General features: G+C 33.9%; 1 protein-coding gene across 7 annotated transcripts in view; it reads left to right on the top strand.

Moving 5' to 3' along the window:
- CNTN1 (contactin 1) overlaps positions 1-26,501 on the top strand; it is a 363,209-nt gene that overhangs the window by 280,169 nt on the left and 56,539 nt on the right. For 6 of the 7 annotated variants that reach the window (XM_074194739.1, XM_074194744.1, XM_074194742.1 and 3 more), the window contains exons 15-16: positions 16,710-16,868; positions 20,022-20,171. In XM_074194739.1, the coding sequence (XP_074050840.1) occupies positions 16,710-16,868; positions 20,022-20,171 (309 nt within the window). Of the gene's footprint in view, positions 1-6,006; positions 6,702-16,709; positions 16,869-20,021; positions 20,172-26,501 lie in introns of those variants that run through there. The other variant, XM_074194745.1, reaches the window with a different exon arrangement.

The following is a 26,501-nucleotide window of genomic DNA, read 5'->3' as shown; positions in this document are numbered from 1 at the left end:
ATCAAGTTTCCTTGTATCCTAGTAATCAAGTCTCACCATCCATTTAACCAGTACATTTTGAGTCTCAGATGTCTCATGTAGTTGCCTGGTCCCCCAAAAAATATATATTTTCTTGGACAGTAGGTTTTAGTCTCAGTTCAGATCTGAGACTCTGCTTCTCTGGTTCCAAATCTAGAGGATCCTAGATAATTCTGACTTGATATGCTTTAGTACAAGCATATTTTGTTTTACAATTTGAAACTTCAGAGAATTTTAATTTATATACCATTTGATGTTGCCATCCTTACCTAAATCCTGTACTTAATATAAGAATCTTTTAAAAATTTCTAAGGGTCCAACCACACCATGAACTTTTAAAATTATCAGACAGATACTGTAAAATGGGAAAATAATTTCACTTTCTTTACCAGTATCAATACAATTTAAAAGTAAATTCGTTCATCTGATTTTGAGAACTTATTACTAAAACATACTCAAAGTCTAAGTTAATTTAGGAAATCAATTTCATATATATATATATATATATATATATATAGAGAGAGAGAGAGAGAGAGAGAGAGAGTTCTTAGAGAAAACAGTCTAATCCTGTTACTTTCTCACAAATTATTATTCCATTTAATTAAAAGGCTTTTACATTACTTTGTTGTCTTATTACTTTGATGAATCATTTCACTCTTAGGAAGATATCATCCCTGTATTATAATTTGACAACAAATGCAAGTTAATATTGTAATATGTCCACTAAATTTTTTTTAAATTTCATTTAAGGTCACACAGCTAGGCAATTATTAAGTGTCTGAGATCACATTTGAACTCAGATTTTCTTGACTCCAGGGCCGGTGCTCTGTCCACTCTAACACCTAGCTTCCCCCTAAAATATATTTATGTATTTTTTAATCACAGAGGTAGTGAGAATACAAAGAAAGCATTAATTACTAGTGAATTTAGTTTTTTTATAAGGCAAAGTTACTTGCCCAAGTTCACACAACTAGGTAAATATTAAGTGTCTGAGACCAGATTGAACTCAAGTCTTCCTGATTCCAGGACTGGTGCTCTATCCACTGCACCACCTAGTTGCCCCAAAGTTCATTAACATTGTAAAGTATTCATTCTTGTAGTCTATAATAGGAACTCAGAGAAGTTCCAGTATCAATTTGTTATTTAATAGATTTAGTATTATAATTACAAAATTTATTGATTATTGAAATTTGCTATAAAAGAAAAAGGGAGATATAGTTATATCAATGTCATATTTCTTAACAGAAGAAAACTCCCTTAGCCCTGTTTGGCTCCAGACATAAATTATATGTGACAGCTAATCATGTAGTCACAGAATGCAAGGTTCAGGATTAACTGTGTAGGGAAATTTACTTTTTAGAAATAGAAAATTAAAGTCAAGAGGATACTACCTTAGGTCATGCCAAGAATATCCCCCAAAACTTTTCCCAAGTAGAGACATTCAACTTTAATAGTTATCAGACAGCAGCACATATTGTTTTCTACTATTGGTTTCATGACAACTCAGTCAACTATCTCTGTAACTAAAACTCAAAATAATAGTAAATTACATCCCAAGAATAGTAAATTTACATCCCAATAATATTATATTTATTTTGGATAGATGTTACTTATTATATTAAGGAAAGGGCCATTTATTAATGTTTCCTAGTTAAAGCAAAAAAACCCAGAAATGACCATGTATCAAAAGTTTTTTCTGCATCTATTATTAAAAGCATATGATTTTTGCTGTATTTGTTATTAATCAGTCTATGATAGCTTTCCTAATAATGAACCAACCTTGAGTTTTTGGGGATAAACCAAATTTGATTGAAATACATAATCTTAGGGGCAGCTAGGTGGTACAGTGGATAGAGAACCAGCCTTGGAGTCAGGAGAACCTGAGTTCAAATTTGGCCTCAGACACTTAACAATTACCTAGCTGTGTGGTCTTGGGCAAGCCACTTAACCCCACTGCCTTGCAAAAAAAAAAAAAAGAAATATATAATCTTTGTGATATGATGCTGTAGTCTCCTTCCTAATATTTTATTTGAAAATTTCTCTTATTAACTTTCTCTTATTTGATTTCTCCTCAAGTAGCAAGACCAGATAACAGAAGAATTTTTGGAAGACTATCTGTTTTTTCAAAAATTTATAAAATATCTAACCTCTGAATATTTGAGAGATTTTATCTATAAATTCATCTGGTTCTCTTTTTTTCCTTTTGGGAATTTATTTATAGAACTTATTTCTTCAAATTAGACTATATAAAGTCTCTATTCCTTGTTTTGTAAATTTGTTAATTTGATATTAATTTGATATTTTTTAGACTCATCAATTAGATACATCAATGTCAGTTTTGACATTTTTCTAACAAGTTCCCTTTTCTTTATTGGAAGCTCATCTCTTTCATTTTTGATATTAGAAATTTAGTATTCCTCTTGTTTTTAAAACCTATTTAGCTAATGTTTGATCTATTTTATTTTTTTAAATAGCTCCTGCTTTATTTGTCTATCCAACTTACCTTTTTGTTTTCCAATTTTGTTGATATTATAGTTATATTTAGAATTTCTACTTTTATGTTTTTTTAATGCATTGGGGTTTTTTCCTAGTTTTTTTTTTCTTCAGTTGCAGGCCTAATTTGTTGATGTATTCTTTTTTTCTCTTTGTTCATGAAAGTATATTAGTCATAAATTTTCCAAGTACTTTAGTTAAATTCCCCCCAAATTTTGATACATAATTGTCATTATCTTTAACTAAATTAACTAAATCTTATCTATTATCTATCATTTCTTTAATTTGGTCTTTGGCTTACAGATTCTTTAGGATTATTTTAATTAGTCTCAAATTACTTTCAATGACTCATTCAAAAGTCCTTTATTTGATAGAATTTTTATTTCATGCTGGCCAAAATAACATATTAAATATTTCCTGTCTTTTACATTTATCAAGTCTCTACTATATAGTTATTTTTGAAAAGGTTCTATGTAGATCTGAGAAGCATTTCTAGTGCTTTCTAGGCCCATTTTAAAATAAATAAAATTTTAAAAATTCTATTGCTACTTTCATTTTTTCCTTTCCTTCCTTCCTTTACTCTTTTCCTTCCCTGTTTCTCTACTACAAGGTTGACAAATAGATTCTGTTTTCAGTTTTCCCAGTTATTTTACTATATTTAGGCAATTTTCTTTCGTGATTCTTGAAATAAGATATATTGGCTTTTTCTGTGGATTATGGTATTAAAGTAGTTCCTTTTAAGTTTATTTTTATCTTTTTTAACATTAAATTTTAAGTTTTGAATTCAAAATTTTCTCCTTCCCTCCTTGATCCTTTCAGAAGGCAAGCAATAATGATACACATTGTATGTGTGAGGTTTTGCAAAAGATATTTCCACAATAGACATACTATAAAAAGTAAAAAAATCAGGTAAAAAATATGCTTCATTTTACACTCAGAATGCATCAGTTCTCTGAATATAGATAGTATTTTCCCTCATATGTTCCTTAGAGTTTCTTGGATCAGAATATCATCTGTCTTTTACAGTTGATTATCATTACCATAAATCTGCTATACACTGATACCATATCTTTGGTTTTTTCCTAAAATCATCTCCCTGCATCATTTCTTTTTTTTTTGCAAGGCAAATGGGGTTAAGTGGCTTGCCCAAGGCCACACAGCTAGGTAATTATTAAGTGTTTGAGACCAGATTTGAACCCAGGCACTCCTGACTCCAGAGCTGGTGCTTTATCCACTGCGCCACCTAGCCTCCACTCCCTGCATCATTTCTTACATTACTATAGCATTCCATCAAAATCATATATTTGTTTAGTCATTCTCCAATTGCTGTGAATCTTCTTATTTTCCAATTCTTTGCTGCCATATAAAGAGCTGTTATAAATATTTTTGTATATATATATAGGTCTTTATCCAATTTCTTTGATCTCTTTGAGAGACAGGCCCAGTAGTATTGCTGGGTCAAAGAATACACACAATTTTACCCTTTGGGGCTAAATTATTCTTCAGAATGCTTGGACCAGTTAAGAACTCCAGAATTCCTATTTTTCAAGACTGCCTTGGAGAGTTTAGAGTTCTATGAGAAGCCAGGAAATGGAGACACTAATTGTTGATTGTTTATTGACTAATAATTAACAGGGAAATTAAAAAATGTTTGTTGTTTTTTTAAAAGAGAAAATATGACTATGATTGAAAGCCAGGCAGGAAAGAAATCAGTAAATAGGGAGAAATTGAAGATTAGAGAAACTTGGAATGACAGGGGACTTTATAATGAAGAGGGAATCAGCTCTATGTGGAGGAGTTTGTGGCAGGAAGAATTATCTCTCTTCATAAAGGAATGAAGTAATGGGGGAAATTTTCTGAGGGATGTGAGGCAAAGAGAATGGGAAAAGAGGAAATTCTTACTTCATGGTCTCATTTTTTTTCTCAATAATGCATGAGAAAAAAATAAAAAACCTAAAAAACTAATGCATGAGAAAATAAAGCCATCAGCTGATTATTTGAGAGGAGGGGTGAACATGGAAGGCTTATTAGGAAGGATAAAAATGTTTGGAATAATTGATTAGTCTTGCAGTGAAGGGACTAACAGAAACAACATAAATTTGTAGTGGATCCTCTTGTTGGAGGGCTTTTTATTTTTTTTAAATAAATTTCTTCAGCTTTCTTCAGTAGCATCTGAATAAAAACAAAGATGGCAGATGGTGGGTGTAACCCAGGCTTAGGCCATGGCAAAGTATAATGTGTGTGTGTGTGTGTGTGGGTGTATATGTGCAAGCACATACATATGTATGCATCATGGCCTGCCCTCAAATCCTGTATTTTGTGGCATTTTTTTACATTAGTATTTAGGGGAAGCAGTTCAAGAAAGAGGAAATGTTCTTTAATTCTAGTGCACAAGGAATACCCAATTACCTGCATTATGATATTGTGGTATGATTTGTCATGTACTCCAGGAGGTTTATGATTCTTAAATTATCTTGGAGCATCCAATCTTCAAAATCTCTTTGATTTGTAGAGAGAGCTTGTATTATTCTAGTATTTTTTCATTTTCCTTTCTTCTGAAAAAATCTCCTCTACTTTTATGTTTTTGTTTTCCATATCTATTATTTCTCTTTCAGGGTTTCTACTTTCAGGTAGAAATTTTCCATTATGTATTTGATTTTCTCTAGCTGCTATTTGTTATTTTAATTGAGTTTTATGATTTTTGTCCTAATTTCTGATGTAGTTTCTTCTATTTAGAATTTTATTTTTATTTCTTATTCTAGCATTAGAGAAATTTTAAGACACATGAAAAGGATAAGTGAATTTTAGAGTCCTTCCCATTACTTACTAGGACTAAATTAACAAGATAAACCCCTGAAATTGGTTAATTCTTCATAGAAAATATACTTAAAGTTTCAGTAGCTGCTATCATCATCTAATATGTGAAGCCTATTAAGATAACACAAGAACAATGGTTATATTTTCCCCGGGCATCAACAACTGAAATTAAAAGACATATAATTATAATGTTTCTCAAAAATATAATTATTAATATTGTAATATAATTATTGATGAAAGATTATAGAATTCCATTGTGAAAATACAAGAAAGATTGAAATACCTTGAAACAAACTACCTTTTCCAAGGAACTGACTGCAATAACTGTGTAACTAATTGAATGATAGAACTTGCCAGATTAATTAAATTAGTAAATGCTTTCAACTAACACTAAATCAGAAAAGCATCCTTCTTCCTTTAGTTCTGGCACTGCATCTATCTGGCTATAGAAAAGCTTGACTTAGGTATGAAAGCATGGCATATCAAGGTGTTCTTCTTTACTTAGACTATTTTGGAGATAAAATACCTTTCTGTTTGCTTTTCCAGAAAAGCACACATTTACTGACATGACTAGCTCTAATCATCTATTCAGAAAATCTGACCTGCTACACATAAGGCTTCCTGCTCCTTGGTTGAGCTTACAGACTGCCCCTTCAGCCATGATCTTTCCTTTTTCAGGTCATAACAGAAAAGATGAAGAGAAAATCACACTGGATCCCTTTTTCCCGGTTTGTGCAAACCTGCCTCCAACCCCGTGATCGTTTCCTACAATCAGGATATGGTTACTTGGATGACTATGTCAGTCATCTACTCTCCTTTGAAGTTCACTTTTGTTTGAAAAATGCTAAATATCAACATTAAATTAATTCATCTCTACAAGTTTCTGAAATCTCTACTTCCCTTCTCTCACAAACAAGCACAAAAGATCCCTGGACCTTTTAATAGCAAATGGATCTTTTTCTCTTCTGAATCTTCTAAACATACTTTGAACAGACATAAGATATGGTAGTATTCTCACTGTTCCATTTCTACTTGTCTAAATTCCTCAGAGATGTATAACTGAAAAATAATAAACACAATTCAAGTGCTTAAGATTTTTTCTATAATTATTGGTTTAGTTATATATCCTATAACACAAATCAAGATGAAAGTGACATATGTCTCTACGTAATTTTATTTTTTAAATCGAACATCTGAAGACTTGATTGAATATCAGAGAATAATGGGAAAGAATGATAATTATGTTGTGACAAAATTATCTGTGATTGGGCTTCCCAAAATTGCCTGAAAAACTGATTGCAAAACCAGAAGCATATACTCTTCTCAGTTAAGCTAAACATAGCCTCAATACTCACAGCCCAAAATGTTGATAGAGAAAAGTGTTTTCGTAAAACAACAAATTGCTATTTCCCATAGTTATAAAATTCTGGAATGTCAAGAAAGGTAGATAGAGAATATGGCAATATGAAGAAGACAATTATTCACATGCCATTTTACTCAATGGTATTTTCTAAGTGACTATGGCATGAAAAACATATAGATATGTAATTTTCATATTTCTCTTTTATTGATTTTAGGGATCTTTATTTTTTTTTTACTTTAAGAGGAAAGGATAATTCCTTTTTCTTTCCCACTTTGATTGAAGTAAAGTTAATGAAAGTTTATGTTTCTTCACTGGCCTATTAAAACCAAGACACTGAATTAGAAAGAGCTTAACTTTCATTCTGTAACAACATGGAAAGAGGCTAGACCTCCTACATGGAGAATTCCCAGGCAACAACATTCTATCAATGAAAATTAGTACCTTTTCTGCAAATTACAATTTTGGAGAGTTGCCCAGATAACTGAGAGGTTAAATAACTTCCAAAGGGGCATCTAGCCATTTTCCCCACTTCAGTAACTTATAGAAATTCTCAAATAAGCTCAATAAAATTGTGGCTCTGTTAGTTATTATTTTTAGATACCCTTTAATTCAAACAAAAGTAGTATCTTGACAGGCCAGAAGAGATTATTTGACTTTCTCTCAAAACTCATTTAAGAATTCTATTTGCAAATAAAAAAATTTTGTCTAGAAAATTAAACCAATTGCTATTTTAACAAAAAAAATTAAAATTAATTTGAGGATCTGTTGATATCACCATGGAGACTACAGCATGAATTATCATGATATACCTCTTGTTATACAACCAATACCTGCAATTCTATCTTGAAGCCAAGCATTACTATTGTTTTGGGAAAAAAAAAAGTATAAATTTTTTAAGTATTGGGGAAATCCTGAAATTACTATTAGTGAGAATAGCAAAGAAACATTTCTTTTTTTTAGGTTTTTGAAAGGCAAATGAGGTTAAGTGGCTTGCCCAAGGCCACACAGCTAGGTAATTATTAACTGTCTGAGATAGGATTTGAACCCAGGTAATTCTGACTCCAAGGCCGATGCTTTATCCACTATGCCACCTAGCCGCCCCAAGAAACATTTCTTATAAAAAAAAAAGTTATATTCCCTAAAAGTTGTGGAAATCAGAGGAAAGGATGACTCATAGTTTTAACATCATTCCTAGTAAAAAACAAACAAAAAAAACTATTAATTCTACTAAATAGCTAGAATTTCAGAGAAAAAAAAGTGCATATAGCACCAAGGTCAAATGAAAAGGGTAAATAGAGTTGTCTATCATCAAATTCTTTTTTTTCAAATATCCTGAGATATATATATATATATATATATATATATGTGTGTGTGTGTGTGTGTTTGTGTGTGTAATATATACATATAATATATATTACATCCAGATATATTTTCATAAAACAATTATAGCCTTGCAAAAACTAAGAAAATTTATTCTTCATTCAATGAGACAAAGAGAAACATATAGACAAAAAGAAGAGATGGGAGAATCAGAATGACATTAGGAAAACTGTTCAGAGGCATATTAATAGTACTTTCTCCCTTCCAGAAGTTTTTCCATGCTATTTTAAGGTTAATTTTTTTGAAAAAGTTTTTTTTCTCTTCTTTAATTTTTTTCCTGAAGATTTTCAAACTTTCAGTAAAAGTTTGTAATCAGTGTTTGGCATTTCTCCCTGAAAATTTAGCAGAAAGGGAGAAATGATGTATATATATATATATATGGGATGAGAAGGGTTCTTTGCTTCTATAAAATATGTTGAAAGTTTTCTTTGCTATTAGTTGATCTGGGAGTGGGAGGAAGATCATTTTACAAGATTCTTAGGGAGAGGAGAGGAGAAGAGAAGAAATACAGTACAAACTTGTAAAAACAGTTTAATTCCTGGAGAGATTTGGTTTCTTTTAGGTACCTGGAGTTCTTTGTAAGTCTAAATGTTGTGAATGTCTTATTAATTTCATAACCACCCATATCAATAATAGCCTTACAGGGTTCTAAAATCTGTAGGACACATCCGAGATGTATCTTTTTCCTTTTATTTTTCTCATTGTTTAGTGAAGACTAAATGCAGACTCCTCTATTTTTATCAGTAATTCTTTTCCCATTTCCCATATAGTTTATATAGGTTCCAAGATAATAGTAAATTTTTTATAATTTGGTGTGCCCTTTAACTAGTGAAGTATAAGTAGGTATGAGTTGAATCTACTGTCAGCAGTTAAAAAAGTTTGCTTCTCAGGATAATAAATTATTCTTTTTTCTTCCTATTCACACAAGTTCAAATGACTATAGCAATTAAACTGTTTACACATTTGTATTATATGTCTTCTTTTAAAAATAGCACTTCTTGGGGTGGCTAGGTGGCACAATGGATAAAGCACCGGCCCTGGAGTCAGGAGGACCTAAGTTCAAATCTGGCCTCAGATACTTAATAATTACCTAGCTGTGTGGCCTTGGGCAAGCCACTTAACCCTATTGCCTTGCAAAAAAACTAAATAAAAATAAATAAAATAAAACAGTACTTCTTTCAATACACAAAACTCAATTTTATTCTAGTGTGCTCACTCTCCCAATGTGTACTCACATGGTCAAGTTGGCTCTCCAGAAAGTAATCCTGGGGAAAACCTACTTCTACCACTGTAGTTCAGTGCTTCCTCCACTTATGTGTTACTCATTAACAATCTGTCAGTAGCTTCTAATAGCTTTTACTCAAATGGCATGTTATGAAAAATAGTTATACAGCATAACTCCCAAAACAAACAAACCTTGAATGCACTCTCCAAAGAGACCAGGGTGGGAAGAGTGGACACACATTTAAAGAATAATGGTCCTAAGTAAGATATTTAAAGAACAAGGCAACTCACAACTCTAGAACTGCAAGACCTTGATACTCTTTTCTCTCTAGAGAAAATTCCCAAAATTCATTGCATGACATCTCTACTGGAGAGATCATTGCTGGGATGGATTAGGCAGAATGAGTCTGCTGAGGGGGTCAATTGATTGGATTCACTGGATCATTATAGTCCACCACCTCCAGTCTCTTGCTCTAATGAGTAGCATTATCTTCTTTCAGGTGGAGTACTGTTGTGCTCTTCTAGAAAGAGCAAAGGGCAAGACTGAAGAGAGGTTCAGGACCTTCATTAGGACCTCCTTCATGACCTTAGATCTGAGGTTTTTCTCCTCTCAGGGAAGAAGCAGGAAAGGTATAGGAATAACTTTTCAAGGATCCTTCTTGTTTCACTACTCAATTCCTTTTTTGAGGGATCTCTAACTCATGGTGACTACCCTATATATTTCCTAAATTCCTGCTCAGTCCAAGCAAATGAGTTACAGAAGTGGCCTATGGGGAAGAAAGGAGGAAGTCTGTTTCCTAAAAAGGACAAATCATTATCTCAGTTGGTTTTTCCTTATCTAATGAATCCTCAAATCTCCTACAAATGTGTAATGTTTCATTTACAACTGAAATGGACTTACCTTACATTTCCCTGACCTTTGCCTTTTAGAACCTTAAACTTTGTTGAATCCTAAGAGGGTCATATCCTCACGCTGGAATTTGATATTGAAAATATTTGGAATTCTTTTAAGGCATCCATTTCTGAGTTTTTCTGAGCTTTGTTAGGTTCTTTAACTGATGTTGCTTTCATATATATTTAATTTCTTTTTAAGAGCATGTTTATAAGTATATAAGACATGAAGACTATGATTAAACCTAGGGTGCTCTGGGGCAACTATATGGTGCAATTGATAAAAGTGCTGACCCTGGAGTTAGGAAAATCTGAGTTCAGATTTGACCTAAAGTCTCAAACATTTACTAGCTGTGTGAGCCTGGGCAAGTCACTTAATCCTTTGTGCTCATCTGTGAAATGAGCTGGAAAAGGAAATGATAAACCTCTTCCAGTGGCTTTCAAAAGAAAACTCTAATGGGTCATAGAGAGTTAGATGTTACTAAAATGACTGAAAGAGTATTCTGACAGTAGAGAAATTATTATATTAGAGATATTTTAAACCTATTTGAAAATTTTAAGTCCCTCTCTGGGAGAAAAGGTGTTTTCTTCTCTACCTAGCCTAGGATGATATTCCCATAGGGCTATATTTTACAAATACATACTTGTTAATGCCACATCTGTGATGCATTTAGAGTTTGGGTATCTAGATTATTGTTTTAGCTGTGTCCTTAATCAGATTTGTGAATTTGATTAAGTTTTTACATTCCCAAGTGTCAGTTTTTTCTTATGTAAAACAGTGGAGTTGTAGGAGAAGATTTCTAAGATTCTCTTTTTTGGTTCCAGAATCTAGCTTAGATTATGAAATTTTTATATTTAGATATAAATACTACTTTAAAAAGAAATGGTTATCCTTTACAAACATTATAGAAAAGAATAAAGATCTACAACAAAGGACAGGAATCTTTAGCCATGCTGTTGATTGGTGATTTCCTCATAGTAGCAAGTGGCAACAGGTTTTGGGAGAATAGTAGATCCAACTAGGGTGTCATCAGAAAGATGAAAATGCCTCAAAATGGTACTACTGAGGAATTCTATATTTCCCACCTTCCAACAACCAATAAATATGTATATTAAACATCTACTATGTACTAATCATCATGATTGAGACTACAGATTAAAAATTTAGAAGTAAGACAGACTCTGCCCTCAAAGATCTTTTATTCTCTTCAGAGGATGCAGCATATTCACAGATAAATAAATACTGGAAAAATGTAAAAGTAAATGCAGAATATTTTGCAGAAAGGCAAACAACACAGGGAATAGCATGAAAGGAGGGAAAGTTGTGACTCTGGAATAAGAAAACTTGCCTCATTAACATTGTCAGCCTCAGTTTTCTAAGCTACAAGATTAAAGAGTTAGACTAGATAGTCTGCACTGTCTTCCTGTTTTAGGTCTATGATCATATAAACAAGGGAAATCACAAAAGACTTTTTAAAAGAAATGGCATTTGAGCTGAGCATTGGAGTGAGGTTTTCCAAGAGGTAAAACAAAAGAAGGGGAACATTCCAAGAGTGGAAGACATTCAGAGACACAGAATGGGGAAGATTGAACAACAAGTACCAGAAACAGGAAAAAGACTGATTTGTATAGAACAATAAGTCTCAAATTTTCTTAATCACACTTTGATATCACTAAAAAAATTTAATCATTCACACCTTAACATGTACTTATTCATTCATTTCTGTATTCTTTCACTTATTTAATTGTGAAGTTCACAGAAATACAGACCCAAATAATTAGGAAAATATTAACTACTCCAGGATAAAGTCAATATAATAAAAATGGCAATATTACCTATATTTATTTGCTTATTCAGTACTATAACAATCAAACTACCACAAGATTATTTTATTGAGAAAAAAATAAATTTATTTGGAGGGGAAAAAAAAGTCAAGAATCTCAAGGAAAATAATGAAAAAGAGACAAGAAAGGGTGCCCTTCTATACCAGATCTTAAATTATACTACCAAACAGTAAGGAATATAATAATATAATGTTCAATAAAACCAAAGACTTGAGGTAATGGATAAAGGAGTCTGTACTTTCTGAAAACTGCTGGGGAAAACTAGAAAGCTGGCTGATAGAAGCCAAGTTTAGACTGCCACCTCACAATGTATCCAAAAGGATACATACACCAAAATGATGTAGGACTTAGACATAAAAGATGATTCCACTAAAAAAAACTCTTTCATATCCAAGAACTAGAGTTTATGATTAATAACTAGAAAGGAGGGGTGGCTAGGTGGTGCAGTGGATAAAGCACTAGCCCTGGAGTCAGGAGTACCTGGGTTCAAATCCGGTCTCAGACACTTAATAATTACATAGCTGTGTGGCACTGGGCAAGCCACTTAAACCCCATTTGCCTTGCAAAAAAACCAAAAAGAACTAGAAAGGATCATAGAAAATAAAATTGATTATAAAGATTCAAGTTTTTGAATAAACAAGTCTAATGTACTTAAAATTAAATGGAAAATGGATAATTATGAAATTAATTTTTGAAATAAGTTTCTCTTATAATGACAAGGATGAAAACCAGTACAAAAGGTCTGAGAATGAATTCACAAGACAGTGGGCAGTCTCTTTATTCACTGTATAATACATTGTGCTGGAGGAAGGGGAGTCTCTAGCTATGAGGCATCTAACATGTTTATATAGGCAAAGAGGGGGAAGGGAGACTGCAGATATGATTTCAGACAAATGCTTGTGGCTCTGGAGATCAGAAGTTGGTGCCACCAGAAGGACCAACTTTCTATTTGAGTTATAAAAGGGTTTTTGTATATCAAAGAATAATCCAGATGCTAGAAGAACTGGACTGATCTTTGCATGAGGTTTGAAGAGATAACTCTAGTTTATTCTGATAACAAAGACACAGGACATCAAAGAACTTAGGTATGAGAGAATACAGAACTAGTCATAGTTAGAATTCCTGGTTTTAGCAAGGACCCCAGAGAGGACACTCAAAGCAGATCTGAATTTGGGAGGGGACGCATTAACTGAGACTCCATCAAATAAATCACAGACCCAAAATATAGAAGGACTATATGGAAATTTAAAAAACAAAGCACCATTCCTGAATTGTCAAAGGTTGCACCTCATATCATATAGACAATGATGATAAAAGAGTGAAATAATAAGTATTAGAATGGCATTGAGAAAACACGTATTTTAATGGTTGGTAGGTCTGTAGATTTGTCATTATTGTAAGTAGTTTGGAACTGTGTCAAAAGTTATTAAAATTGCATTTGTTTTCACTCAATTAAATTTAAATAAATCTAAATATTAAATAAAATTCAAGTGCTATATATATTCAAAAATAAAGAAAAGAAAAGACTACTGATTTGTCAGTTTAAAAAAATCATTTGGAAGAGTAGATTGGGTCAATATATCAAAGAAAAAGAAATTGATATTTTGGGACCAAACTTTCAGGATAGAACCAGGTCCATCTGAGCCTAAAGTACTTGAGAAAACTTTGACATGTTTCAGTGAATGGAATATTGAACCATTGTTAGTCCTTGATTAAATTGACAGCAAAATGCTCTCCTGTGCCCCCTGAGGCAAAGACCAAGTCATCAAGAAAGAACTTCTTTTATAGACAAGGGTTTGGGGTGACTGATTTTTAGTCAAATGATACAAGGCATACCCTTCAAATAATGACTATACCTTATAATTTCATCAGATTGAGGAAACTCCTTAATTGTTTAGGAGACAAACAAGAGCTCCCACTTTTAAAATATTGATTGGGAAATTCCTGAATGTGATCCATAGCCCATTACAAATATAATTAAGTTGTTTTTATAGGTCAAGATTAGGGGTACCCAAATATTGTTATCCCAAAAGAAATCTTCTAGCTGTTACTTAAATAATTCCAAGGAGAAGTGAAGATTACCATTTGAAGCATTGTATTTCATTTTTTGAATAGTAATTTTAAGAAGTTTTTGCTGAAATTAAATCTGTATTTGTCTCTTTACAACTTTATGTCAACAAACAATTTTTACTAAGTGTCAGGTCTATGCTAATTATCTCATCTGAAAACCCTAATCTGATTGGGAGAGACAACATGCAAACTATTTACAAACAACAGTTATATGGAATAGTTTGGAGATAATGGAGAAAAGTGCAGGGGATTCTAGAAGTTGAGGTTTTAGTGAGACTTGAAGGAAGCCAGGGAAGGTAGGATAGGGAGATGAAAAAAGGACAAAATTCCAGGTTTGAAAGGCAGCAGGTGAAAATGGACAGAGTCCAGAGAAGGAAAATAAGGAGACAAATGTCACTGGAGCATGGATCATGAAATGGGGAGTAAAGGAGACTAGAAAGATAAGGACTGTATGGGAATTTAAAAAACAAAGAGCCATTCCTGAATTGTCAAAGGTTATGAGTAGGCAATTTTTAAAGGAAGAAATCCAATCTATCAATAAAATGTATTAAATCATTTAGGGAACCCATCATATTGACAATGATAGTTTTTCCCTGAAATTAAATCTATCTAAGCCAAATTATGAAAGCCTTTAAAAGTAAGAGGATTTTGTATTTGATCCTGGAGATAGCAACAAGCCTCTGGAATTGCTTTGAATGATGTCAGAATGAGCTTTTGTATCTTTACTTTGTTAGCTAGGTAGGTAAACTGGATTAGGAGAGGAGAGGAGAGATCAAAAGATGTGTGTGTGTGTGAAGTAATGCAGATTTTGATCTGGAGAGATTTTATAAAGGTAGAATAAATATGATTTATTTATTGATCATCTATGGGGGAAGGAGGGAAGGTAGTGGAGGAGGAAGGTGGTCCATTTTTCTTGGTTCTACCTTGGGGTCCAAAGTGAACTAATTAAATCTCTCCTCTAAACACTTCAAATATAATAACTCCCCTCCTCCTTGCCCCAACCCTCAGTCTTCTCCAGGTTAGATATATGCAGCTCCTTCATTACTTAGACTCCAGGCCTCAGAACTCTATAAACTGTCAAGTGCAAATGAACTTAGGAGCCAGAATATCCTGCAGTCATTGTATCCTCAGTCATTGCTCTGCCTTCAAGCAATGCATTCATCAACAGACAGTTCTCTATTCAGTCTTCAGAAAAGTGTGTCTCTATTCACTATTTTATGTGGAAGACTTTGTTTGCATAGGATTTCTCTAGAGAAATGTTCTTTTTGCTATTCCTTCATCAACCAAACTGTTCACATATGAAAAAAAAAACTTACAAAAGAATACTGGAAGGGAAAGAAAACAAGCTGTGAAAATTCCAAGACCAGAACCCAAAAGTCAAACATTCACATTAGCCTCCAAAGTTAGGGGGGGGGACAAAAATAGAAATTGTAGCAATAGAACAAAGAAGAGTTCTTCTGCTGTAATTATAAAGTCGAGAGATTGATATGGTTGTGGGAATTTCTGGGCCTCAATTCCTTGAGAGCCTTACCCTTTATCAAGTCTACAAGACTGAAGGTAAAATATAATCAACAACCAAATTGAATGGAAAAAAATATTAATGGAGCAAAGAAGACTGCTTTAATTGGTAGCTATTTCAAGATTATAGCACTACAAAACATAAAATAAATGAGAAAAGTGAACAAACCCTGGGGTCAAAGGAGTGGATAAAGGTCAGATTTGTTCTTGTGAGAAAATGTGTGGTTGGTCTTATCAAAATACCCTTTGTTGACAGTAAAAAAAAAAAGAGTATGAAGGCATCCTTCAGTATAGAATCAGTTGGACTCATTCTATTGTTACCGATAAAAAGAATAAAATGCAGCCTGAAGTTTTCTATTTACACAACCCCATAACTTTGTTTTCTTGTGCTCAAAGGATACCAGGAAGGTGTTTCTGACAAACTCATAGTTTGCCTTTTCATAATTTCCACATAAGAATTGTGGTATCAGTCTTGTGACCCTGATTAATATTTTAAGTGATTCTTTTGGTCTCAACAACTCATGTAACTTGGTTTTAGTAACTTGGGCCCTATATATAAGAGTTGGTACCTGGGATAATCCAGCTGAAATGATGCAGTTGGAAAAATAGAGGGTTAAGGATCAGAAGCATCTGTCAGGCAGAGTCTACCATTATCAACAGAAACAAAGTTGAGTTACTGAACACTAGGACACACTTATTTCCAATTACTCCACCAAGATATGGCTACTGTACTGTCAGAATCTTTCTAGAAGACAGAAGAGAATAAGATCAGAAATCAGGAAAAAACAATTTCATCCAATTGTACATTTCAGCACATGAACATGGTGGTAACTGGAAGAATGGGTAAAATTTCCATTGTTTGATTCTGAGCAAGTGACTTCACCTCTTGATAATCTAGACAATGCTAAATTGCATAAAAGTTGCCAATCTGCATAGATAGATAGAATTACCTCACTTTGGAATTTTCTTTACCAATGAAATTGTAGTCCTTTTAAGAGTGCAATTATATAAAGAAGAACAATTTTTCTACATAGTTTGTATGTGTTAATAAACATGTATATTTAATTGATTCATTCCATTTTCTTTTCAGGCCCACCTGGCCCACCAGGGGGTGTGAGAATAGAAGACATTAGAGATACTTCTGTAGCTCTCACATGGAGCCGTGGCTCAGATAATCATAGTCCAATATCTAAATATTCTATTCAGACCAAAACTATTCTATCTGATGACTGGAAAGATGCAAAAACAGGTGAGCTTTATGTTAGAAAGTAATTTTTTAAAAGTACAAAATTGATGCTTTTGTCTTTAATGAAATTACACAGGTTGCATGTTGATTTCCATCAACTACATTGGGATGCTTATTATCTTTAAACCCAGGACCTCCATAATTTAGAATAGTCTTTTTCAAGCGGCCGCAGAAGGACTTGTATAGTTCAATAAAACTGTGAGTAATGCTGTGCTACCCAAAATAGACAGGTCATAATGGAGAATTCTGACAAAAGGTGATCCACTAGAGAAGGAAATGACATACCATTCCAGTTTCTTTGCCAAGAAAACCTCAATGGAGGGAGGGAGGAAGGGGGGAGGAAGGTAGGAGGGAAGGTGGAAAGGAGTGAAGAAGAGGGAAAGGATGGAGAATAGATGACTTTGGAGGGTGAGGCTAGTAACTTTGCACAACCCTCCCTCACTTAAATGTATTTTACTTGCAAGTCATGGACCTTTCTGCTGTTATGGTCCTTTTTACATAATGAAGGACAAAAAACAACCCATGAGTAGTAGGAGTTGCCCCACTGGAGGCCCAATAGGCCAATTCCAATTGAACAATACAGCTCCTCCCTTCCTTCCTTTCTTCTTGCTTCACAAGACATCTTGTGCAACTGTGCAAGTGCAAGTCACGTCATCACCTTCCTGATGTCATGGTCCTCTTTGAGATTGAAGGACAAATAATATCTTCTAGAAATGACATCCCCCCCAAAAATGTCACATTCATCATAGAGAATAGGAATACTAAAATAGGAATATCAGAAGATCATTGGAATAACAGGTAAGTTTGACCTTGAAACTTTTTGAATACATACATCATCTAATCTCAACTTGTCCCTCACTATAGCACAGTGAACATATTACTTCTGGATAAATGAATTATCCCATTCTCCATAAAGACTATTCTAAACATTATTTTCTTTCCTTAAATATCTCAGAGTATTTCTTCCATACCATCTCTGCTAAAATCTTTACATCATTATTCTCTAGAAAAAAAAAATGATACCATCAGTCAAGATGCCCTTTTTTCTTTATCACCTCACATAATTCAGATATCTTCCATCAATATTGTCTCCTTTGTTCTTATTTCCAAGACAAATGTCTCATTTTCTTTAGCTTCCATTGCCATCCATTTGTTGTTGTTCAGTCCTTTCAGTTATATCTGATTCTTTGTGATCCTATTTGGAATTTTCTTGGAGTGGTTTGCTATTTCCTTCTCCAATTTATTTTTATATATAAGGAAACTGAGACAGTGATTTTTTTTTTTTTTTTTTGCCCAGTGTCACATAGCAAGTAGGTGTCTGAGGCTGGATTTGAACTCTGGAAGATGAATCTCCACTGTGCCATCTAGCTGTGCAACATCATCCAAACTCTCTCTAATTTTCAGAAATGCTCTACCTACTGACTCCTTCTTGCTATCCACAAACTTCTCATCCTTAAAAAATTCCTTACTTGCTCCATTTTCCTGTTTGTCATCATCTTGTATCTTTTCTTTCTTTCACAGAGAAACTCTTTGGAAAACAATTCTATACTTGGCACATATATTGCTCTCCCTGTCTTCTAAATACTATGCAACCTGATTTCTGAACTCATCTTTCAACTAAAACTACCCTCCCTAAAGTTAGCAATGACCATGTAATTACTTACCCTCATACTTGACCACTGGAGCATTTAACTTTGTTGATCACTTTGCTTGAATATTTTTATTTTTTAAGTTTCCATGATTTTGCTTTCTTCTGAGTTTCCACTTTCTTTATCTAATTGTTCCTTCTCAGATTTCTTTATTGTGTCTTCATACAGGACATGTCTCCTAATTGGGGATGTCCTCCAAGGTCATTTTTTTTGCTCCCTATTTGCTATTTCAGTTGTTGATCTCATTAATTCCAATGGGTTCAATAATAACTTGTATGCTAGTGTTTCTCAGATTTATTTAACCCTGTTTCTCTTTGAGTTCTAGTCTTTAATCATCAACTGCATTGTGGATATCTTTTGGTTATATAATAGGCATATCAAAATAGAACATCTTCCCTCCTCTCTCCAAAAACCTCCTCCTTTGAACTTATTACTGTCAAAGGTACCATCCTACCAATTATTTAAACCCATTACCTAAGTATCTCCCCTACTCCTATTTACTGTATATCTGATTTTCATTTTCAAAGAGGACCAATGACAGCATTAATGAGAATCAAAAATGTAATCTATTCATTTCAATAATATGAAATCTTGTACATGAATTGGGTTTAAGTGAGGCAGAGTTGCACAAAATCATCAGTCTCACTCTTCCTGAGTAATCAAAATCCCAGGACAAAAATCAAGATGACTGGTAATGGACAGGATACAGTGGATCACCTTGGTGTTTTCTATGCCTCACTAAGTTCTAAGAGTTCCATTGGAACACATTTTCATCCACTCATTCCTCCAGGAAATATCTTTGTATGCTTGGGGTAGATATACTCCTAATTTAATCTGTGTACCAGGGTGTGGCTGCTGTGCATGTTACAGTTTCTTAGAATCACAAATTAAAGTTGGATGAATCAGGTAGATGAGTAGCTCTGAAAAAGTCTTGGCAAGCCCTCATCCCAGCAATTCTTGTCCTCCTGAACACCCAATATATCCCTCTCCCCCAACCCTGTTCTGCTTCTTAATGATTAAATGAAATGAAGCAAGTCACTTCTCTCTGGGCCAATTTCCCCTCTATTTGCAAGATGAAGTTGATGAACCAAATGAACACTAAAGGAATCTTAACATTCTAACATTCTCTGCTAATCCTATTTCAAATTGCATATATCTCAGAGCATTGCATCCTTTCCATGTAATTCCAACTTTTTTCTAGGTAGCTAAATAAAATTGCCAACTCTCTCTGTTACATGTGTCAAGTAGCATTAGAAAAAGATCCACAGAATTTATTATTTCTATAGTTACATAAATAAAATTTCATAACTCACACTCCAGCATCAAAATATTTTATTTTTGATGCAAATATTGTATATATTACATAACCTCCCAGTTTTAACATTTTACCTCCTGGTTATTTCATTTTTTTCCCAAAATGGGTAAGTAAATTTGAGTATATAAATAAGACAATGGTATCTAATTTTTTAAAAAGTTTTTGTTAAAAGCATTATTTATGTTCATTTAGATCCACCAAATATTGAAGGGAATATGGAATCAGCAAGGGCAGTAGACCTAATTCCGTGGATGGAGTATGAATTCCGGGTAGTAGCAACCAATATCTTGGGAACAGGAGAGCCCAGTCTACCATCAAACAGAATCAAAACAGAGGGTGCTGGTATGTAGAGGAAAACAATGTTATAGATCCCTTTCCACCCCCATCCCAAGTTTCCTTCTATTTCTTTTAAAAAATTATCTTACAAAATGGAAATAGACCTGAAGAGTAAGTAAGAGTATGGTTTAAAGCTGGGGTGGGAACCTTTTTTCTGCTAAGTGCCATACAAAATTATCAATTTAATAATTAGCCTTCTATAGTTGGTCAAACATTTATTAATTCACCTCTAAAACACTGCTTTATTTATTGAATTTCGAGTCCTACCTGCAGGTGCTGGGGTAGCTCCAGACCAAATAATTTTGGGGGCCTTATACAGGTTGGTTCTGAATACTACTTACTGTATGTACTGTATCTATCAATGATTGAGTTAATTGAATGATTAAAGGGACTTTTTACATGAATAAAAAAGTGAATGACTTTTTTTGTATTCCCAGGTTTAAGAACTTAATATTCATAAATAAGAATTTAAAAATTTTGCCAATTAAAAAAATATAATATCTTTACCAATAATCATATGATTTGTTGGCTTACTGTAATGTATAGAAATCTCTGTTGGCAATTTGAAAAATAAATGTTAAACTAAATTCATGGGTATGTTTAGCAACTCTCTGACTTTAGGCCCCAAAATTAAAAATATTAAGAACAAAAGAGATGTTCAGAAAATTTTCCAGATAATAAAGTGAACTATGTACCCAAATTTTCTGTAAAAACAACTATCATTGATGAAAATCAAAAATGAAATCTATTCATTTTAATAATATGAAATCTACAAAATCCATATTTTCAGAAATTCAGGTGTTACATGAGGAGACTAGGGTGAAAGTATAATTTAAGTAGGAAAATTATAGTCAAGGAACAGGAATCAGATATAATACACAAAATCCAAACAATAATATTTTAGGAGGACTGAATTTCAGCATTGTCTTGGATCATTGTATTGCAGGGAATAACCTAAGTCATTCACAATTTATCATAATACAGTATTACAGTTGCTATGTTCATTATTCTTCTCGTTCTGCTTATTTGGTTTTGCATTGGTTCATATGAGTCTGCTTTTTCTGAAAACATCCTGCTCATTATTTCACTATACACAATAATATTCCATGGCAATCAAATAACTTGTTCAGCCATTCCCCAATTGATGGGCATCTCCTCAGTTTCTAATTCTTTGCCATGACAAAAAGAACTGCTATAAATATTTTTATAGATTTAGGTTCTTTTTCCTTTTTCTTTGATGGTTTTGGGATACAGACCTAGTAATAGATCAAAGGTATCCTTTTGGTCTTAGCTCTAAGCTGATCTCTAGAATGTTAAATCAGTTCACAATGCCAATAGTGCATTAATATATCTATTTTTCCACATTCTCTCCAACATTTGGCATTTTCCTTCTCAGTCACATTAGCCAATCTGAGGTGGTACCTCAAAATTGTTTTAATTTGCATTCTCTAATCAACAATGAATTAGTGCAGTTTTTTCATGTGATTATAGATAACTTTAATTTCTTCTATTGAAAAATTCTTGTTCATATCCTTTGACCTATCAACTAGGTAATGACTCATTTTCTTTCTTATAAATTTGAGTAATTTTTCCATATATTTGAGAAATGAAACCTTTATCAGAGAAATTTGCTGTAATTTTTCCCCAGCTTTTTACTTTCCTTCTAATCTTGGCTGCATTGGGTTTAGTTTGTGATAGGACTTTTTAATTTAATGTAATTAAAATTACCCATTTTATTTCCCACAATTCTCTCTCTCTCTCTCTCTCTCTCTCTCTCTCTCACACACACACACACACACACACACACACACACACATTTGGTCATAAATTCTTCCTTTATCCATATATCTGACAGGGAAGCTATTTCATTACTCTTTATGTTTGGAGAATGTTGATCTATACCTATTTTCTTCCAAACTGTTTTCCAATTTTCCTGCAGTTTTTTTCAAATAGAGAGTTCTTTTCCCAAAACTGTGAATCTTTGTGTTTATCCATTTAGATTACTATGGTCATTTAATATGTGCACTTAATTAATCTACCCCACTCTATTTCTTAGCCAGTACCAGATTGTTTTGATGATTATAATTTTATAATCATTTTATTGTATAATACAGTTTAAGATCTGATACTGCTAGGCCACATTTCTTCACATTTTTTAAAATCAGTTACCTCAACATTCTTGATCTTTTGTTCTTCCAAATGAATTTTGTTATTATTTTTTAACTCTATAAAATTATATATAATATAGCTTGATTGGTTTGGCAAAGAATAAGTAAATTAATTTAATCAGAATCGTCAATATTGTGCCTTCTGCAGGGGGTGTGGGGAGGGAAGTAAGATTAGGGGAAAAGTTATAAAACTCCAAGTAAATGAAATATTTATAATTCAAAAAAAAAGAATTGTCAATATTTTTATATTGGCTTGATCTACCCATGAGCAATTAATATTTCTCAAGCTGTTTAGATCTGACTTTATTTGTATGAAAGTGTTTTGTTCATATAGTTTCTGGGATTGTCTTGGCAGGTAGACTCCCAATTATTTTAAATTGGCTATAGTTATTTTAAATGGAATTTCTTTTTCTATCCATATGCTGAACTCTGTAGACTTTGTTTATAGAAACGAATATTTATGTGACACTGCTAAAGTTGTTGGTTATTTCAACTGGTCTTTTGGTTGATTATTTAGGATTCTCTAAGAATGTCATCATATCATCTACAAAGATAGATATAATTCTGTTTCCTCATTTCTTCTCTTATTGCTATAGCTAGAATTTATTTTTATATATTTTTCTTATTACATCTAAAAATAGTTTTCAACATTCATTTTTATAAGATTTTGAATTTTAAATTTTTCTCCTTTCTTACTTTCATTTCCCCCTCCCCGAGACAGCAAGCAATTTGATATAGGTTATACATGTACAATTACAGGAACATATTTCTGCATTAGTCATGTTGTGAAATAAGAAACAGAACAAAAGGAGAAAGTCATGAAAAATAAAAAACAAAGTGAAAATAATAAGCTTCTATCTGCATTTAGACTCCATAGTTCTTTCTCTGCTTGTGGATAGCATTTTCTATCATGTGTCATTTGGAATTGTCTTGGATTATTAGCTGAAAAGAGCTAAGTCAATCATAGTTGATCATTGCAGTGTTACAGTGTGTAGGAGAACACTGGTTCTTCTGGTTCTGCTCACTTCATTCATCATCAATTCATGTAAGTCTTTCCAGGTTTGTCTGAAATCCACCTACTCAAAAAAATAATAGTATTCCACAGCATTCCTAAACCACAACTTGTTAAGCTATTTCCCAGTTCATTGACATTCCTTCAATTTCCAATTCTTTGCCACTTCAAAAAGAGCTTCTATAAATATTTCTGTACATGTAGGTCCTTTTCCCTCCTTTATGATCTCTTTGGAATACAGATTTAGTACAGGTAGTGCTGGAAGCAAAGGTATGTACAGTTTAATTGTCCTTTGGGCATAATTTCTAATTTTTAACAAACATTTCTAATATAATGTTGAATAATTGTGATCATAATAGGTATGCTGGTTTCATCCCTTCATCTTTTTTGGAAGGTTTCTAGCTAATTCCTGTTAGAGATAATGTTTGATGGTTTACATAGAGACCACTTATCATTTTAAGGAAAGTTCCATTCACTCCTATACTTTACAGTATTTTTAACAGGAATGAGTGCTGTATTTTAACAAAATGTTTTATCAAAAACATTTTCAGACTTTATTTAGATAATCATGTGATTTTTGTTGGTTTTGTTATTAATATGGTCATATTAACTGTTGTTTCTATGATTTATTTAAGATGGGTTAATTTAATTTCCATTTAATGTTAATCAATTAATGTTAATCAGTATTTCCATGATCCTTCTTTGAATGTAATTTTTATTATATTATCTAAAAAGGATGCATTTAGTACTTCTGATTTTCTGCATTTGGTTGAGAGGTTTTTATGCCCTCAACTTTTTATGGTCTTTTAGAATTCTTATGGTGAACTCTTGGGTAGGTGTTATATACCACTGAGAACAAGGTATGTTCCTTTATATTCCTATTCAGCTTTCTCCAGAGGTCTATCATTCCAAAGATTTCTAAAATTATCATCTCCTCAACTTCCTTTTTTTTTTGGTGGTTAGATTTATCTAATTCTGAGAAGGAAAAGTTAAAGTCTACCACTAGCATAATTTTCCTGTATATTTCCTCATGTAAATCATTTAACTTTTCCTTTAAGAATTTGGAAATTGGGAGGAGGGTGGAGCCAAAATGGCTACAAGAAGGGATCCAGTCTTAGGAGCACTCTGATAAAATTCATCAGTGAAGGACTCTAACTAAACTTTCGAGAGACAGAACCCACAAAGGGACCCAGTGAGGCAGTTCTCCTACTCAAGGTAACCGGGAAAAGAGCAGAAAGGCTCTGCTCCCCGGGATTGGAGAGGCGGCCCACCAGAGGGGTGGCCCACCAGAGCCAAAGAACCTCAGCCTCCCAGAGGCAGCCCCAGGGTGCTGGAAGTCTCAGCTCACAGCAGCGGGGGAGTCTCCTGAGCTGCACCTCGAGGAGCACCAGCACAAAGTGGGGTAACAGCGGGGGACCTCTGCCGGAGTGAGCACGTGGAGCCCAGCCCTCAGGGCACACAGCAAGCAGCAGCATCTTTCCCCAGCCCTGATCTAGGAAACAGAAGCAGGCAGAGCCAGTAAGCAGGAGCCCCCAGGGCATGAGCCCATTGAGCTGAGGGAGGGGAGTGAAGAGAGACTGCCTAGCTCTGTCCTCTGCCCCTGAAACAGGACTCTGGGGCTCTGACCACATTTAGATCCTGATCACAGTCTAGGCCCCCCCATAGAACAGCACCCCCCCCCCCAGCTCAGCCTCTTGGCAGAGGGGGGCGCTTATGGTCATTCACAGACCAGGAGGGAGGACAGAGCCACACACACTGAGACCCTTGTGGGAGTGTCCCAAAAGCTCAAGAAACACCCCAAACCAGGCCCAGGCTGGGAAAATGAGCAAGCAGAGAAAGAAAAAGAAGACTTTTGAGAAATATTTTGCAAATGAGCCCAAGAAGGACCAAAATACTCAGTCTGAAGATCAGGAAGCACAAGCTCCTGCATCTAAAGACTCCAAGAAAAACAGAAATTGGGCTCAGGCTATGATAGAGCTCAAAAAAGACTTTGAAAATCAAATGAGGGAGTTGGAAGAAAAACTGGGGGAAAAAAGGAGAGAGATGCAGGAAAAACATGAAAATGAAGTCAGCAGCTTAGTCAAGGAAATCCAAAAAAATGCTGAAGAAAATAGCATGCTAAAAACCAGCTTAAGTCAAATGGATAAAACAGTTCAAAAATTGGCCAGATGGAAAAAGAGATAAGAAAACTCTCTGAGGAGAATAAATCCTTCAGACAAAGAATAGAATTCAGGGAGATTGATGAATTTAACAGAAATCAGGAATCAATACTTCAAAACCAAAAAAAATGAAAAATTAGAAGAAAATGTGAAATATCTCATTGAAAAAACAACTGATATGGAAAACAGACTTAGGAAAGATAATTTAAAAATTATTGGAATACCTGAAAGTCATGATCAGGAAAAGAGCCTTGACATCATTTTCAAAGAATTACTACAGGAAAATTGCCCTGATATTCTAGAAGCAGAGGGCAAAATAGAAATGGAGAGAATCCACCGATCCCCCAGAGAAAAAGATCCCAAAAAACCAACCCCTAGGAATATTATAGCCAAGTTCCAGAACTCCCAAGTCAAAGAGAAAATATTACAAGCAGCCAGAAGGACACAGTTCAAATATCATGGAGCTGCAGTCAGGATCACACAAGACTTAGCAGCAGCTACATTGGAAGTTCGTAGGGCTTGGAATACAATATACCGGAAGGCAAGAGAGCTTAGAATGCAGCCAAGAATGAACTACCCAGCAAGGCTGAATGTCCTCTTCCAGGGAAAAAGATGGACTTTCAATGAACCAGGGGAATTTCAAATGCTCCTTTTGGAATGGCCGGAGCTGAACAGAAGGTTTGATCTTCAGATACAGGACTCAGGTGAAGCATGGAGATTGGAGGAGAGGGGGAAAATATGAGGGACTTAATGAGGATGAACTGCATGCATTCCTGCATAGAAAAATGACACTGATAATACTCATATGAACCTTCTCAGTTAATAGAGCAGGTAGAGAGAGTTTTTATAGTTGAAGCACAGGAGAAAGCTGAATTATAAGATAAAATATGGTATAAAAATGGAGTCAATAGAAAAAAAGGGAAATGGAATGGGAGAAAGAAAAAGGAGAGGGGGAATAGTCCAAGATATTTCACACAAGATTTTTTTTATTACAATG

Source organism: Macrotis lagotis, chromosome 7 (assembly GCF_037893015.1).
Source record: "Macrotis lagotis isolate mMagLag1 chromosome 7, bilby.v1.9.chrom.fasta, whole genome shotgun sequence".
Classification (NCBI taxonomy): domain Eukaryota; kingdom Metazoa; phylum Chordata; class Mammalia; order Peramelemorphia; family Peramelidae; genus Macrotis; species Macrotis lagotis.
The sequence above is the reverse complement of the archived record's forward strand: the minus strand, read 5'-3'. Positions and strand labels throughout refer to the sequence as shown.